Source organism: Lithobates pipiens, unplaced genomic scaffold (assembly GCF_037356315.1).
Source record: "Lithobates pipiens isolate NorthernLeopardFrog02 unplaced genomic scaffold, aLitPip1_a1.2 Scaffold_13, whole genome shotgun sequence".
Taxonomy (NCBI): Eukaryota; Metazoa; Chordata; class Amphibia; order Anura; family Ranidae; genus Lithobates; species Lithobates pipiens.
In genome coordinates, this window is record NW_027507718.1 from 500,163,487 (window position 1) to 500,181,323 (window position 17,837).

Genomic DNA, 17,837 nt, shown 5'->3' on the forward strand with positions numbered 1-17,837 from the left:
GTATGCCACCACTATGCAGGAGAAACATTTTAAATAAACTGAGGAAGGTGTATTCAGAATGAGCCAGAAACGCATGTGTTTCTTTTGCTGAAAGAGCCAACAGTAGATCAGATAAATATGTGGTTTCATCAGAAAAATACTTTAAAGTGATTGTAAACCCTTACATATACTCAGTGAATGGACTGGCTTCAAGGTGATACACAGAGATGAAACAAATCCTCCTACATAAGTTGTACTTGCTTATCTGCAGCCTTCCCTTCTTTATATCCATGCAAAGTGCAGATTTTATATAGCTTGCCTGAGCTTTTAGAAAGCAGGGGATGGAGAGCTGGCATTACACTCTGCAGAGCTCAGTAAGAGCTGATTGGAGGGAAGGGACACCCCCCCCCCCCCCCCCCATTGACACAGTACACAAGAACAGAGCGGAGGCTGTCAATCACAGGCTGTGTGCTAGAACTCCCTCTCCTGTCACCATTTTGTTCTTGGTGTCAGGAACACTTGTCAGAAGTGACTCATGCTAATAGCAAAAGAACGAGGCAGCAGACAGAAATGACACTTAGTGCTCTGGATTGAGAGAAGTACACACTATAAAGGGATATGCTTTGTTCTTATTTCATGTCTGAGGTTTACAACCAAGTGAAACTAAGCCTATCGATTTAACTGTTTCCCAAAACAGTTACATGCAAAGCATGCCGTGAATAGGGTTGCCACCTGTCCAGGATTCTCCCGGACAGTTTGGGTTTTGAATCATGTGTCCGGATTTCAGACCACCTGAAACCCGGACACATTATTTAGACCAGACTCTGGCTTTCTGTAGTTGTCTAAGCCAAGATTGTAATGTGTATTCAGTGTTCCCCCTTAAATCAGGGTTCTTAGAGCCCCCGGAGTTCTACCTTACATCAGTCTGCAGAGTTCCCCTTACAGTGTAAGGAAACTGCAAGTCAAGATGTAAAAGGGGAACTCTGCAGATTCAGGTTTAAAAGGGGAACTCTGATGTAAGAGGGGACTCTTGTGATTAACTTCATATGATTATAAATGTTATTTAATCACAAAATATATGTACTGCATAGTATATGCTGGAAAAACATTGCTCTGCACCATTAAAGTGTTCGGGTTTAACTTGAAGAAAAGGTGGCAACCCTAGCCGTGAATGATACCTGCCACAGTTGCTTCTGCTCTCAACTGAACTGTCAAGCCAATAAATGGCTGTTATCATGACTGGTTACATGTGTATACCTCCCAACTGTCCCTGATTTCGAGGGATTGTCCCTGATTTGGAGAAATGTCCCTCCGTCCCTCATTCATCCTCATTTGTCCCTCATTTTGGTCTGATCTATATAGTTGTATATAAAATGCACATTTCATCTATCAAAAAGTGTTTCCCAGTGCTAAACCTTTCATCTGATTTCTAAATTGCTGCATTTGTAGATTCCAAAAGCCAATATAAAGGAATAGTAGTGTTAAAAAAACAAAACACTTGTGGGTTTAACTAATCTTATTTTTTTGTACAATTCTCCTTTAAGGGGGTGTGGCAAGGGGTGTGTCCTATGCCTTCATACTTTTGCTGATAGGTGTTCCTCATTCCCATCTAAGAAAGTTGGGAGGTATGCATGTGCAGCACCGTGGTCACTGCAGATCAATCAGAGGCTAAGATAGCAGCTTCCTTGGGGTAAAGGATAGGGTTTAATTCCACTATAATTAAATCTGGTTAAATAATGTCCAAGTAATTAGAGAGCAGACTTGTGTACATTGTTATCAGATACTTTATTCATCATACAGTACACCTATATTCAGGCTGTTTGTATCCTGCTCGATGTGTTGGTGCCATCTTGCTGAGATGTTCTTGGCAGGTTTGCACTGGATGAAACATCTGGTTTGTATGTACAAGGACTAGGAAAATACAGAGTCTTGTTCACAGGCCGGGTCCACGGTACAGCTTTCTGCAGGAGAAACAAAGGGTGAGTTTAGTCTACAGCAGTAGTTTTCAACTATCGGCCAGTGGCCCATTGTCAAGTGCAGCCTCTCTCCTCACAGGCCACCAGCCAGCGGCAGATCCCTTAACCTCCCACGGCGTCTATAGTGCCCCTCAACCTCCCACAGTGCTCCCCGGGTCCCATAGCCCCCTTCAACCTCCCACAGTGCCTCCCAGCTCCCATAGTGCCCCTAAACCTCCCACAGTGCTCCCCAGCTCCCATAGTGCCCCTAAACCTCCCACAGTGCTCCCCAGCTCCCATAGTGCCCCTAAACCTCCCACAGTGCTCCCCAGCTCCCATAGTGCTCCTAAACCTCCCACAGTGCCCCCAGCTCTCATAGTGCCCCTAAACCTCCCACAGTGCTCCCCAGCTCCCATAGTGCCCCTAAACCTCCCACAGTGCTCCCCAGCTCCCATAGTGCCCCACAACCTCCCACAGTGCTCCCCAGCTCTCATAGTGCCCCTAAACCTCCCACAGTGCTCCCCAGCTCCCATAGTACCCCTCAACCTCCCACAGTGCTCCCCAGCTCCCATAGTACCCCTCAACCTCCCACAGTGCACCCCAGCTCCCATGGAGCCCTTCAACCTCCCACAGTGCTCCCCAGCTTCCATTGTGCCCCTCAACCTCCCATGGTGCCCCTCAGCCTCCTAGGAGCTTTCAGTCCAACCACTGTGCCTCATAGCCTCTCAGGGTGCTCCCTAGCTTGCGTCAGAGCCTCCAGTCCCCATAATGCCCCTATAAGTGTCCAGCACACTCCAGGAGCCCATCTTCCATAGTTGCCCCAGCTCCTTCCAGAAATTTCATCCCCCAAAGGGCCACCAGATCTGCTGCAGAGTCCCCTTTACCCTCCCCAGAACTCTCATCCCACTAAGATGACAGCCACCCCCCATCTATAGCCTTACAGAGTTCCAGAGCCTTTTATTGCACAAGAATAAACTTTTTTTACTGTTGGTTTTGAAAGAATTTATCGGGTTCTGGTCTCAATAAGGTTGAAAAACACTTTTAATTTCAAGCAAGTTCATCTTGCAGATATGTCAGAGCTCATTCACACTTGCTCTGCTGTCGTAATAGTGATCCGCTTTCAGATTGCTCTTCAAAGAGCATTTGACAGGTGGTATATCATCTACTCATCACCCACTTTAAACCCTAAGACATAGCTCCCATTTATCCCTGATTTCAAAGGAACTGTCCCTGATTTGAAAGATTACATCATTTTGCTGATTGGTGTCCCTTGTTCCCATATCAAGGAGAGGTATGCTTTAGAATCCACATTATCACTACTCAAACTGCGTGTATTCCACATGGTTGTAGAGTGGTCCCATTCACTAGAAGAAGTCACGACTAGCAGGCACTAGAATTTGTTTTCTTTATTTCCTCTATATGTATATGCCAGTAACACACGTAACCAGAACTACTGTTACTACATCCTCTCTTCCACCACAAGATTGCAATAGTGGATATGTTCTGTTATTGGGTTTTTCATTTTGAACACTGAATGCTGAGAGATGAGGTTTGAGCAGTAAGTGTGGCCATTATTTTTGTTGGATGAAAGAACTATTAGACTCAAGTATATGGTTGCAAGAAAAGCAACCATATGGGGGGGGGGGGGAATAGATGAAAAAAAGCCCAGGAAAGAGCAGGGGGAGTTGGAGATTGCCACCAACCCAAGAAGAGAGCTACAGTTAATGTTGGTGGAGCTCCAGTGCATGCTGGTAATCTAAAATCGTGCAAGGAACCCTGTATACCAGGGGTGTCAAACTCAATTTCATCATGGGCTGCATCGGCAGTATGATTGCCCTCATAGAGTCAGGATGTGCTACATGCAGGGTTCAGGAGTGCATTACATATAGAGTGTAGAGTTCAGGAGTGCATTATGTACAGAGTGCAGAGTTCAGGAGTGCATTAATTACAGAGTGCAGAGTTCACGAGTGCATTAATTACAGAGTGCAGAGTTCACGAGTGCATTAATTACAGAGTGCAGAGTTCAGGAGTGCACTAATTACAGAGTTCAGGGTTCAGGAATGCATTAATTACAGAGTGCAGAGTTCAGGAGTTCATTAATTACAGAGTGTAGGGTTCAGGAGTTCATTAATTACAGAGTGCAGGGATCAGGAGTGCATTAATTACAGAGTGCAGGGTTCAGGAATTCATTAATTACAGAGTGCAGGGATCGGGAGTGCATTAATTACAGAGTGCAGAGTTCAAGAGTGCATTAATTACAGAGTGCGGAGTTCAGGAGTTCATTAATTACAGAGTGCAGGGTTCAGGAGTGTGTTATGTACAGTGTGCAGCATTCAGGGATGCGTTATGTACAGAGTGCAGGGTTCAGGGGTGCGTTATGTACAGAGTGCAGGGTTCAGGGGTGCGTTATGTACAGAGTGCAGAGTTCAGGGGTGTGTTACTTACAGAGTGTAGAGTTTAAGGGTGTGCTATATACAGAGTGCACGGTTTAGGGGTGCGCTACGCACAGTGGGCACAAGAAGGTTGTTCTTTCTCTGAGATTCTGGAGATCTTTCCCCACTGTGCCTCGCCATAAGTGTGTGCACAAATCCGTTCCAACTGCAAAACTGGGTGCGAGGGCCACATGACAAGACTTGGCAGGCTGTATTTGGCTCGTGGCCTTGTGTTTGGCATATGTGGTGTATACATTGTACACCTTGTTATGCTTTAACTTGATTGACCTTAACTTGTCAATACACTCTGCTATTTAATATACGGTCTAATTTGTGGGTGCCCGTAACATGCATAGAAGGTATTACTCTACATCTGTTGACATGGTATAACTGGTGGTGCCAGAAAGGTTAAAGTGTCACTAAAACCACATCATAAAAAAAACTATCAATAAATGGTTTATTACATGCTGTTCATACTCAGTCCCTATGCGATTCCTTTTCTGTATTCTGCAAAAAACCTGGTTGATCCTGCTTCTCTCTATCGCCCCTTCTGTTCAATTCAGCTACGGATGTTGCAGCTGTGGTAGCAACTCTACACATGCTCAGTTTTCAGAGAGTTTCTATACTAAATATTTCCTCCTTATCACATCTGAGAAGCCCATGTGACTATAGAGACACACATGTGAGTGTATACACAATAGTAAATGATAGCCCACTCCCTCTCTCCTTCTCCATGTCCACTAATCAGCTAAACACAATGGGGCAGGATATTACATGTCGATGAATAAAGGCTTCACCTCCCTCTTGTTCTAAGAGACAGGCTGGAGGGCCATGGCACAGCCTGTAACTGGCAGAAATCTGCCCACGCCATGGTATTTATATGAGGAACCAAATTGTAAGGGTTTACGCACACTGTGATTCCTTCAGCAATGAAAGTCATCTCCGCAGCCACATTCAATTGACAGTGGCTTTTCAATGTTGAGAGATGAAGAATTACCCAAAACTATCAAAGCAACAAAGCCACCCATGACAAATGCTCAACCTCCTAACAGCTCTGGCTATCGCACAGCAGGGCCACCTCTCTTATTGATCAGTTGGCAGGCTGTCATACTGACCTTCTACCTGCAGACCTTTCTAAATCACTGAACAACAAATGGACATAGCATTTGAAGTCAAAACTCTGGTCTGCATACTAGTTCTGGGTCAGTGGCTCAACATATTGGAACCACCAGTTGACAACCAGACTTATAAAGCTTTCAAAAGAAGACCATCAATGACAGCCTATGGTGCCAGAGATGTTACATACACCTTCTTTGCACCTTAACACAATGCAGATTATGGGCGCTAAAAATATGACCAGTTGCAAGTATTTTTTAGGAATGGGTTTAGAAACATTCTCCTAGAGCATCGACCATCCAAGTACATTGTCAGCAGCCCTGCTAGCGAACACTCTTTCTTGGCGGGCCTTGGGCGCCTTCCTGTTTTCACCCAATTACTGAATTGGTTCTGGCCAGTCTGAGTGCTATACAAAGCAGTGGTTATGTCTGCACATTTCCTGTAGGATCTCACCGTGGTTACAGCAGATGCCAGAAGCCGCACAGTTGCCACCATTGTTTCCACATGGTTTTCTCCCGGATTCACAGGGTGAGGGCAGATAATTTTCCTCCTGGCATCTAAGTGTTTCTGAAGTACCAAAGTAGCAGCCCAGCTCCTCACCGCAGCAGATACTTGGCCCGAAGCAGTGACCTTTGTTTCTTGGACCACAGGGAATGCACTAGAGTAAACAGAGCAGAGCATGGTTAAAGCTAGCGGGGACACAGAGAAATGCACAAAAATCTTTTCACTCTCAAACCTTTTCCCTCGTGAGGAACTTGCTCTCACAGGTATAATCAGTGGAGATATTGGCTTCTGCGTGAACTAAGCCTGCAAACAGCAGTTACATATTTTATTCCTAAACATGTTATACCTCTATTGTTACAGTGTACTGTATATTGCCTAGAGGTGGGCCACTGGCCTTGGTGCAATCCATGAAAAAATTACATAAAATATAATCAGGCAGTAGGTGACTTTACTCAACAGGACCTTCAACGGGAGGAATTTACCAACATAGTTCAATCCAAGTCAACTTTCCGGCAGGGCACATCCTGCCTTTCTGAAGACTTGAGAAAGGTGGGCTGCACTCCACCAAAACGTTGACATTGATTAAACTACATTGGAAGTCCTGCTGCAGGTCCCATTGAGTGCCAATATATATATATATATATATATATATATATATATATATATATATATATATATATACATACATTGACAGGTGTCTTAACCATTCCTAAACCAATCTGTTGTAGCTTTATGTATACTTAGACAAGTGAAAAATAATATATGTTCTTTTTTTAACTCTTTATTGACTCATTTATTTTCTTATTTTTAATCAAGTACCTCCTCCCCTTTTACCCTTACCCAATGCTGTCAACAGAAAGCCTTATAATATATATAATATTTTGGTGTCATAAGACATGACAAAATTACTGCTATAATTAAAGTGTAAAAAATGTTCTGGTTCATTGGAGGTGTGGGAGCTCTGAGGCCATACAGATGTGGCAGACTGAGGCCAGAGGGAGTAGAAATGTCCTGGTATCAGTGGTAGGAAGAGTGCTCCATCGTTGGTATCATTAGGAGGAATTTTGGCCCTTCGTTGGTGTCAGTGTGAGGACATATGCTCAATTGTTGGTGTCAGTGGAAAGAATTGTGTCCCACTTTTGGTGTCAGTGGAAGAGTCGTTTACCATTGTTGATGTCATTGGGATGAATTGTGCCCCCCCTTCATTGATGTAAGTGGGAGGACATATGCCCAATTGCAGTGGAGGGAAAAGTGCCCCAAGGCCCAGATAAAAGCAAGCAAAAAGGCCAGATCCAGCCCCCAGGCTTCAGTTTGGAGACCACTGTGTTTGTACATCAGGTTCAAAGCAGCCCAAAGATGTTAGATTGTTTTAACACTAAAGTCATTGTAAACAATCACCTTGTGAAACAACCTATTAAAGCGGTCCTCCACCCTGAAGTGGAAGTTCCACTCATCTGATCCCTCCCCCCCTCCGGTGCCACAATTGGCACCTTTCAGGGGGGATGGGGGTGCAGTTACCTGGATAATCCAGGTATCTGCACCCACTTCCGGGACAAGACCACTGCAGAGCGCCGCAGATGCCCCGCCCCCCCGTTGTGTTCTGGGAAACACACAGTTCCCAGGACACAGCGGGGACCAGCAGAGAAGCGCAGCGCGACTCACGCATGCACAGTAGGGAACCGGGCAGTGAAGCCACAATGCTTCACTTCCCAATTCCCTGACAGAGGATGGCGGTGGGGCAGCGGAGAGACGAGCGATCGCTCGCCATCTGCCGCCGACATCGCTGGACCCTGGGACAGGTAAGTGTCAATTTATTAAAAGTCAGCAGCTGCAATATTTGTAGCTGCTGGCTTTTAATATTTTTTTTTAAAGGTGCAGAACCACTTTAAATTTAAAATAGAAATAAAAGGCAAAACATTTGTGTATAGATATAAAAAACACATTATAAATACCTTGTTTTTCCTTTTTTATAAGTGATCACATTCCCTCTGTTCCCAGCTGCATAAGAGCTGGGGGAGGAGAAGTAGCAGCACACTGACCTGTCAAGCCTGATCATTGGAGGAGAGCAGACTGAGCTCTTCCCAGTAAATGGCTGTAGGGGGGGTGGGGGGGGGGGGGGGGTGGCACGTATCAGGGCAAGTCTGATCATTGGAGGAGAGCAGACTGAGCTAGTGGTAGTAGCGGTCTACTACCTTTGGTTATAATGACAGCTGCCTACATGAAATAAATTTTTTTTCCCGATCAGTCCATGTTTTTTTTTAACATCAGTAACATTTTTCCTAAGGAAAGTGGAATCTACAACCATTTTTAAAATCGTTCTTCAACTTTACAGAATGAGAATATACAGCATCACACTTCTCTTCATGCAAGACATAAAGAAAACAGCTGCTTTGTGCAGCTCATTTACCAGGATGTTCAATGTACTTAGCAAAATATAATATAAAATAAATCGCTTTCAAATACCTATTGAAAGGTTTGAACAACATTACTGTATACTGGTTGCTGAACTGCAGTACAAAACTACATTCCGGGAATATCAGTATTCATACACTCTGTATAAAGTATACACAATACACCTTCACTGATGTCCTTCACATGCTCATAGTATGAAAGACTCAGCAGTGCTCCGCATTCACACTTGTATCTTTATTATTTCTTATTAACATTGCTAGAAGCTGGAAGGCAATCAGTAAAAAGTGATTTATGTGTAAAAATGCATAATTGCCACGAACACAAAAACGATCTTTTACCTATACTCATAAGACAAAGCCATGATAACAGTCATGTTTGGTGGCTAAATAAAGAGTACTGAAATGCAACACAAAATATTTTCATTTCCTGGAGAAAATGGTGCTCCAAATTCCTCCAGTGGCTGGCAGCCAATAAAGAGAATCTGGGTAAGGCATATGAAAAATGCCCACACATGCAACTTTTTTTAAAATCCTTTTGCACTTTTTTTTCTGTTGGAAAATTGTACAAAATCAGAAACTTTGCTGAAATATGCGTGGCTACCGCAAGTTCCACTTATTGCTTAATCAGAAATGATGCTCTTTGGACCCCTTTCACACTGGGGCGTTTTTCAGGCGTTTTAGAATTAAAAAAGCGCCTGTAAAGCGCTTGAAAGAAGTCTCATCTGTAATCCCAATGTGAAAGCCCAAGTGCTTTAAGTGCCCTTTCACACTGCCAGCGCCCAAAAAACGCTCGTAAAGCGCCGCTTAAACTAGCGGTGCTTTACCAGCGTTTTTCGAGCGCTGGGGGGGGGGGGGCACTTTTAACCCCTGCTAGTGGCCAAATAAAGCATTAAAAGCGCCCGCAAGCGCCACTGCCAAAAGCGCTTTGCAGGCGGTTTTCAAGCGTTTTGCAGGATTTCACTGGGAAGGGGCACTTTAGGAGCGGTGTATTCACCGCTCCATAAGCGCTGCAAAGAAGCTGCTTGCAGGACTTTTTTTGACGCCCTGCCAGCGCTTCGCCTCAGTGTGAAAGCACTCGGGCTTTCACATTGGGATTGCAGTTGGGGATTCTTTCAGGCGCTTTACAGGTGTTTTTTTTTTAAACTAAAGCGCCTGAAAAACGCCCCAGTGTGAAAGAGATCTCAGTGGGAAAGCACTCAGGCTTTCCCATTGGCATTTCAGATAAGGCTTCTTTCAAGCGCTTTACAGGCGCTTTTTTAACGCTAAAGCACCTGAAAAATGCCTGAAAAATGCCCCACTGTGAAAGGGGTCTTAAAATGATGACTTTAAAGAGTAAGTCAACCCAAAAGTGACATTTTAGTTATAGGTGGGTTCAGCCCCTGGGTTTTAATATGTCTTGGATATTACAAAAGTGAAATCTCCACACTATAGTTTTTGACTCCACCTGGAAGTTTTGAGTGTTCCCACCTTTGTGTGTTCTAGCTCCTCCTGTTACATTCTCCATAATATAAAATAAATAGAAAGCAGCAGAGGGAGTGAGAACCCATCATAATGGTCACCATAGTTGTGAAGACCTGGGACTTCACACCAGAGATCACGCCAGTAGAGTTCCCCGAGGCCAGAAAAGTAAAAGATCAATGCGAACTGAGTTTAAATTGTCAGATCAAGGAATGCTGTGTACATTTTTGTTTATTAAAAATCTTACAAACATAATAAAAACATATTTACAGATATACAAAATAAATAAAAATATATAAACAAAAATAGCTTACATCAGCATAGAAACAGAAAATGGCTTTTTTCCCCATAACAAAAAATAAAGAAAAAACAAATATACCAACCAAGACCATTTTCATATTATTATTATAACAATTAAACTAAACAAAGCCTTAACCTCCACCTAAACACCCCCAATCCCACAGTTACACATTTAACCCATGTATGCTGCCTTTTTTCAAAAATCCAATCTTATATAAAAATCTAGAGCAGGGCCGTCTTTAATATTGATTGGGCCCTGGGCAAAACTTTTCTTGCCCCCCCCCCCCATGCAGTTTCGCTCTCCACCTGCTCTGAGACATACAATAAATAGCAGCTAGACTCAAAACCAGTTTACTGAATCAGCTCACTGACTGGTTGCTAGAGGTTACAGAACACATTACAGCTCACTGGTTAGTTGCTAGAGGTTACAGCACACGATTTCTGCTTGTTGATTGGTTGCTAGAAATTACTAAGGATTTGACCTCAGGGGGGCATGATATACATATCAATGCGGCCGCTATTTACTTATGAATACTGGTAATTTACATGTAAACACAGGGTCTGCAGGTGAGTCATCTGTACACAACAATAGAGCAGAGCTGGGCAGCATTAGTAGCAGCACTACACACTGAGATATTGGGACACAGCACAGGACTAAAACCTCAAGGGACAAGGAAATTGAAACCATGATAGTAGGCAAGTATGAAGCAGCTGCTTTGGGCCCCACAACAATGACAGGGCCCAGGGCAGCTGCCCCTTTTGCCCTGCCTTAAAAACGGCCCTGATCTAGGGGACGTGAAAGGACAGAAAGAAAATCTGCACACCCAGAAACTGACAGACAGCAGCTACGGGGATCTTTCATTCCTTCACACCTTTGTCCAGGCCCCCGGACACCACCTGTCCTCCTCAAGACCCCAAATCTTCCCAACCTCACCGAGAATGTTGCGCACCACCACTTCGACAGGAAGGACTTTTTTCTGAATGGTCACACCGTGATTAAAACGATAGCGCCTCAAGGGGTTATAAATAAACATAGGAGTAGGTACCATCATCCCATAGTTGTATAAAGAAAATGAGAGCTCCAGATTGTACCCTTGAGCAGAGATGATGAAGGGGACCTCACACCGTGCATTCCACATAAAGAAACCATCTACAAAGCTAACTAGAAAAAGTGTCTCAAAATCAAAATCCTGATGTGTCTCAAAGGCCCCATGCACCCACTCCGCATAACTCAAGAGGGAAACTAAAAGGGATACCCAGAGCCCCCACCCACTTATAGCCTTCCACACTGAAGGGACATCAAAGCAAGAAATTATCTTTTATCTCCTCCACCCCACCACACTCCAACAACCATGGTTCTCCGCAGAGCGATGCTTCAGGTTGCCCTTCACATAAAGTCTGCCATGGAACAAGCACCAGGCCAAATCCCGAAAGTTTAAAGGGATTCTCTCTAGATTGAGCAAACACAGACCCTCCCTCAAAAAAGGCCTAGGCAATCCCTCAAGGCAAGTGGCTCGCTTAAGGCAGATTCAACAACCCTTCTCTCCAGGGCCTTCCTAGGAAGAGACTTAATGCTATGCCGGTATTCTCCCCCGCTGCAGTTGGAAATTAATTAACATTTTGCTAAATAAATCTGGCAGTATTCTTCTTAAAGAGTTAAGAAGAACATTGATAGCAAAATTATTATGGAACCATAACCAATCACACATTGTGGCCCCACAAATAGTTTTTTTCCTAATTTCTATGCCCACATCACCCCATCTGATGATATTTCAATGGCTTACCATTATATCACAAAACTGTTTCTTTGCCATGTGCTTTATCTCTTTGCTTGCTTTTATGAGGCTTTGCTCCTGGGTCAAGAGAATTGCAGTGATGTTCAAAGGGCTACGATATTTGAACCCAGGTCTTTCACAAGCTCTAACAGCTAAACAGGGCAGCAAATTGGCAAAATACAGGTTTGCTTCAAAGTCCTTCCCCAAGCAAATATTGTTCCACCCTCCATACCTTCCAACCACCCCACTCCCACTTATCCACAAACTCATTAAAAAAAATAACTAAAATTATTTTTTTATTTACCTGAATCCGCTGTCACGTGACCCTCCATGGCGGCTCTTCCAAGATTTAAGACCAGTGATCCACCGCTGCAGTCCAGGCTCGTTGTTGGCTGGTCTTGTTACCACCCCTCTTCGCGATATCATCACACCACTGCCGGAGTCTTCAGGAACCTGAGAGGACCCCACCGATGAACAGCCAATGAGAAGCGTCTACTTCACAAGGTAGCGACATTGGCACAAACCAAAAGGAAAAGACCTGTTGCACTCTGAGAGAGTCTGCCTGCTTTTTCAGTGGACACCTCTAAGACCACCTGGAACCTTCTCTCAGGCAGAAACTTTCTGTTCATGCTGTCAAAATGAATAAATCAGTGTTTCTCAACTCCAGTCCTCAAGGCGCCCCAACAGGTCATGTTTTTAGGTTTTCCATCAGATCAAACAGCTGTGGTAATTACCAAGGCAGTGAAACTGATCAAATCACCTGTGAAAAATAATGGAAAGCCTGAAAACATGACATGTTGGGGGCGCCTTGAGGACTGGAGTTGAGAAACACTGGAATAAATTACCAATGTTCAATTTTTTCATTTTTTGGATGTGCAGCCGGTCTTTTTCTTTGGCTTTGTACAGTCTGTGGAGCATAGGAATAGGACAAGCCCCCACTGGCGTTCAACGTGAGGGTGACCCAATTCAGGGCTTTGGAGCAGCATACCCCATACTTTTGCCAAGTGACATTGGTAACAGAAGATGAGCCTTCCCACCATGCACTCCCAAAGAAAGATAACTCAAGCCCTGGTACCTCACATGACCAAAAATTCAGGTAAGTGTTTGTGCCATTTTGTCTCTCTTTTTGTTTTATTACTGGGTAAGTAGCTGGGGGTGAACAGCTGACCAGTTTTAAGGTTCCTACAAACAGACTCCTGTGTATTAGCCCCATTCCTTGAGTAGCAGAAAGCGAGAGTAATGCATTGAGAGCTTATTGAGTCTTTAGAGCCTGGATAAAAATCTAACTTGTATTTGGACCCTCCTGGCCTAAGGATGCTACATAAAATTTGTGTGGGTAACTGTAGCCAGAAAAGCTGTGACCTGCTATTTTGGTAAGTTCTGCCTCCACAGTCTGGGCATTTGATTGATTCCCCTTGAGCCTGTTGAGAACTTTCCACAGGTCAGGGAGAGGAAATGCAAATGCCCAGGCTGAGACTGGCTATTGAGCCGTAGAGCGTGAATTGTTGCTGTGTGCCTGGCTGCCTCTGCAATAATGCTGTAAAAAAAAATCCCATGGAAATTAGCGCTCTTTTGGGGGTGAGCGGTACATGTAATAATGGGCAATAGTAAATCAAAATGTTGTTTATTTGAGCTCAGGCTATTAATTAATGTGATTGTAAAGTCTCATTTTTTCCTCTACTAAAATAACAAATATGTTATAATTAGCTGCTCTGTGTAATGGTTGAGCACAGAGCACCTCATATCCTCCTCTTTTTGGACCCTCTTCAGTGCTCCTGGCCCCTCCCTCCTGCTGAGTTCCCCCACAGCAAGTAGCCTGCTATGGGGGCACCTGAGCTGGAGTTGTAGCTCTGTGTATCCAATAGACATGGAGCCACGGTTTGGCTCCACCCCCTCTCTCTCTTTGGCTAACTGACTAATTGGCACTGCTGCTGTGTCTCAGCCAATCAAGAGGGACCAAGCAGACATCCGAGGCACTCGATGACATCGCTGGATCAAGAGGGGGCTCATGTAAGTATTAGAGGGGGTTTTGAGGGCTGCTGCACACAGAAAGCTATTCATCTTAATGCATAGAACACATTAGGATAAAAAACCTTCTGCCTTTACAACCACTTTAATAATAAAGGTCAGAAATTGTTAAACAAACATGGTATGCATCTGTTGGGGCCATTATGAGTGATTCCCACTCACGACTGTGTTTGGTAATTTATTTTATACATATTTATAAATGTATAAATCATTTTATTTTATGGAGAATGTAGCAAGAAGAGCTGTAATACACAAATATGGATGGGAACACCCAAAATCTCCAGGTGGACAGAAACACGAGTCAAGAGTTATTGCCGGGAGATCTGTTGGATCATTCAAGACATACACTATATTGGCAGAAGTATTGGGACACCCCTCCAAATCATTGGATTCAGGTATTCCAATCACCTCCATGGCTACAGGTGTACCAAAGGTGTATAAAATCAAGCACCTAGGCATGCAGAGTGCTTCTACAAATATTTGTGAAAGAATGGGTCTCTCAGGAGCTCAGTGAATTCAAGCGTGGTGCGATGATAGCTTACCACCTATGCAATAAATCCATCTGTGAAATTTCTTTAGTACTAAATATTCCACAGTCAACTGTTAGTGGTATTATAACAAGGTGGAAGCAACTGGGAACAACAGCAACTCAGCCACGAAGTGGTAGGCCACGTAAAATGACAGAGCAAATTTACACTGTTATACAAGCTGGACACTCACTACTTGTAGCAAAGTTCTTCAGTGCTGTCACGTGAAAAGATACAGTAATACCTTGGATTGCGAGTAACGCAAATTACGAGCGTTTCACAATACGAGCTATTATTATTTTTAAATCCTGACTCCATTATGTCTCCCCAGACGAGTTGGATTCAAGCCTCTGGGGTGTGCAGTACCGCATTTGAACAGAGGTGCGATGATGCCCGGTGACACTCATAGCAGCTCGGGAGACTTTCTGAGACACTCAGAAACACTCGGAAACTGTTTGTGAGCCTCTACGAGTGTCTCAGAGTGCATCCGAGCATTCTACGAGTGTTTCCGAGTGTCTCCGGCACCCCCTACCTCTGGCCACATGCGATACTGCATACAATAGCAGTCACTGTGGAACAAATTATCTGGAGTTTCCATTGACTCCTATGGGGAAACTTGCTTTGATATACGAGTGCTTTGGATTACAAGCATTCTTCTGGAACGAATTGTGCTTAAAATCCAAGGTTCCACTGTATAATAAGATATTCACAAAAATGTGAGGGGTGTACTCACTTTTGTGAGATACTGTACATCTGTCACATATATTGAGATTAAGTTATTTGATTAGAAATGACAGCTAAATATAGCGGTTAATTGGGTCTTCAAAAAGTAAAATAAAACTTTTTTTCTAAATGTTAAAAGGAACCCATGCCCAGACTATGAATAATAAAGTATTAACATATTCGGAACAAGCAGTTAAAGTTTAAAAGAAGCACTTATTCACCTCTGTAGCTATGTGCATCGTGGAGGAATTCACCTTCAAAGTTCACAACAGAGACACTGAAATCTTTTCCTATTGTTTTCTATTGTACCAGGATGTTGGCAGCCTGCCAGCCCCCTAATATAAGCTGTTAGAAACCAAATAAATCAGATTCTAGAGTCTTTGTTGAGCTCCTTGAAAATATTATTTTACAGTACATGCAGTTACAGAGATCAGGAATGGTTTGTTTTCGGAGATCTTTCACTGTTTGGAATATGTAAATACGTTAATGGAAATGTTAAGAATATGTAAATACGAGGGTTTCTTAAAGAGTTTACACACTTTCTTTTACATTTTTAAACTTTTATTAAAAATTTCAAAAACAAATTACATCACTACATTGTCACCTTCCTTGGCGATACGTTTTTCCCAGTTACAGGACACTCTCAGACATGACCAATTACTTCTCCTCACCATTTTCAACGAAAAAACCTTTGGTAGACCCCCTCGTATTTCAATTTCTATAGTGTTAGCACCATTGCACTCTTATTCAATTCTACTCGTAATATTTTAGTTAGATTACATTATTTACAGTATATATGGTTATGCTAAAACATCATAACTAGACATCTAAATGATATATTATATAATATATATATATATATATATATATATATATATATATATATATATATATATATATATATGTATATATATATATATATATATATATATATATATATATATATATGTATATATATATATATTTGGTTGTTTTTTTGGGGGTTTTTTCAGAAATTTTCTTAAAATTTTAGCTTGAGTAGGGAACAGTTTAAAACCCTGTAAACCTCCCCAAAGACAAGCAAATCATCACCCAAAAATTTTCTTATTGGAAGATTTCCCCTCTATTCCTGTTTCAGTGACATCTTGACATTATGGATTTCCCCTCACTTCCTGTCCCCCATGTCAATGGTCACCAGGGCAAAAGAAAGGTCGATTCTCCTTAGCAGGTACCAAGACAGCAATATTAATCTGAACAGTAGTTTATGTGACACTGACCATCTCACAGCTGACTATACTTCCTAAAGTAAAAAAATTGTAAAAACATCTACGCTTTGTTATATAACTAAAATATAGGAAAAATTATTTGGTAGGATTTAAGATTGGAGTATTGCCATATCTAAAAAAGAAAATGTAAAAATGTTGTATTATTTTGTTAATTTTGTTAAAAAAACAATAAAAAATAAAAAAATGATACTCTAACCACGCCAAACAAAACAAGAAAAAAATATATCAAAATATTCCTTTACTACAATCCAGACAGACCCATTGGATTTGAAATACATTTCAGTGAGCCTATATGGATTTTAGTAGCTTAAGCAATATTTTAATAATATTGTGTGTTTATGGAGGATGTAACGCTATGTATATAAGTTTAATGAAATTATAGGAAACCTGTCTAAAATATTTATTTTTCTTACATTTCAAAAATAAAAACCCAACAAGAGTTATAACATTTCCATACCATGTCCCAGATATACCTTATTTACTATCTGCAGTGGGGAACCATTTACAATGCAAAAAAAAGTTTATATTCATATATTTAAAGCATCAAAGTTAGATATTTCATGGCTGAATCTCTAAAGGAGTTGAGAATCTTCACCCAAAGCGATCGATTTGCTAAAAAGCAAATAGGCTGTTCATCTGTACATTATTAAGGTGAATAGAAATGTACTTTTCTTATGGCTGGATAAATGAAGTGTATAGTAACACCTTTGAAGATTTTCAACTTTTTTAGTAAATGATCCTCTCTGTACTCCAGGCAAGAGCATGCCTGCCTAGCTAAGATGCAAAGACTCCACAACAAAGATTAGGAAAAATATTTTGAAGGGTTGGCAACTTACCTTTCGGACGTCCATGATGTCCAGCACTGATCTCTTCCCTCCGATCGGACAGTTTTGGATGTAGCATGCTGAGGAAAGGGCTAACAAGCAGAAGAAGCCGACAGCCAGGGAGCTATAAGTCATGGCTATCATGTTGCAAGTGTCAAGATTATTGACTGTATTTGAAAGTTCTCCTATCAACTGGTCCTATAGCCCTGGCTATATATCTCCCTGCAACTCCTCCCAGCCACCCCCTTCACCAGCCACGTCATGGACTCTGTTAGAGGAGCACGTTGACTGTGACACCAGATTCCTCCATTATTAACCCAAGGTTGAGTATGTGAGGTTTCCAAAGAACACATCATTTTGTCAGAAGATTTCTGAAACGTGTTAAGAAATAATGTAAGGATGTGCGAGACATTCCTTTTAATTATTACTGTCCTCAAGGTCAGTCGGCGGTGGGCAGGAATTTTATGAGTGGTCACAACCTTTTTAAGCCTTATAATAGGCAAATGGTTGCGCTTCTTCCAAATATAGAATGCGTGTGGA

General features: G+C 42.4%; 1 protein-coding gene across 1 annotated transcript; it reads right to left on the bottom strand.

Moving 5' to 3' along the window:
- Positions 1–1,740: 1,740 nt before the first annotated feature.
- On the bottom strand, positions 1,741–17,489 carry LOC143976199 (mesotocin-neurophysin MT). The gene is made up of 3 exons (XM_077478621.1): positions 17,310–17,489; positions 5,936–6,140; positions 1,741–1,940 (listed from the first exon to the last, which is right to left on the bottom strand). Exons 1-3 carry the CDS (start codon positions 17,439–17,441, stop codon positions 1,891–1,893), a joined length of 387 nt encoding a protein of 128 aa, XP_077334747.1. The 5' UTR covers positions 17,442–17,489; the 3' UTR covers positions 1,741–1,890.
- Between the last annotated feature and the right edge of the window lie 348 nt (positions 17,490–17,837).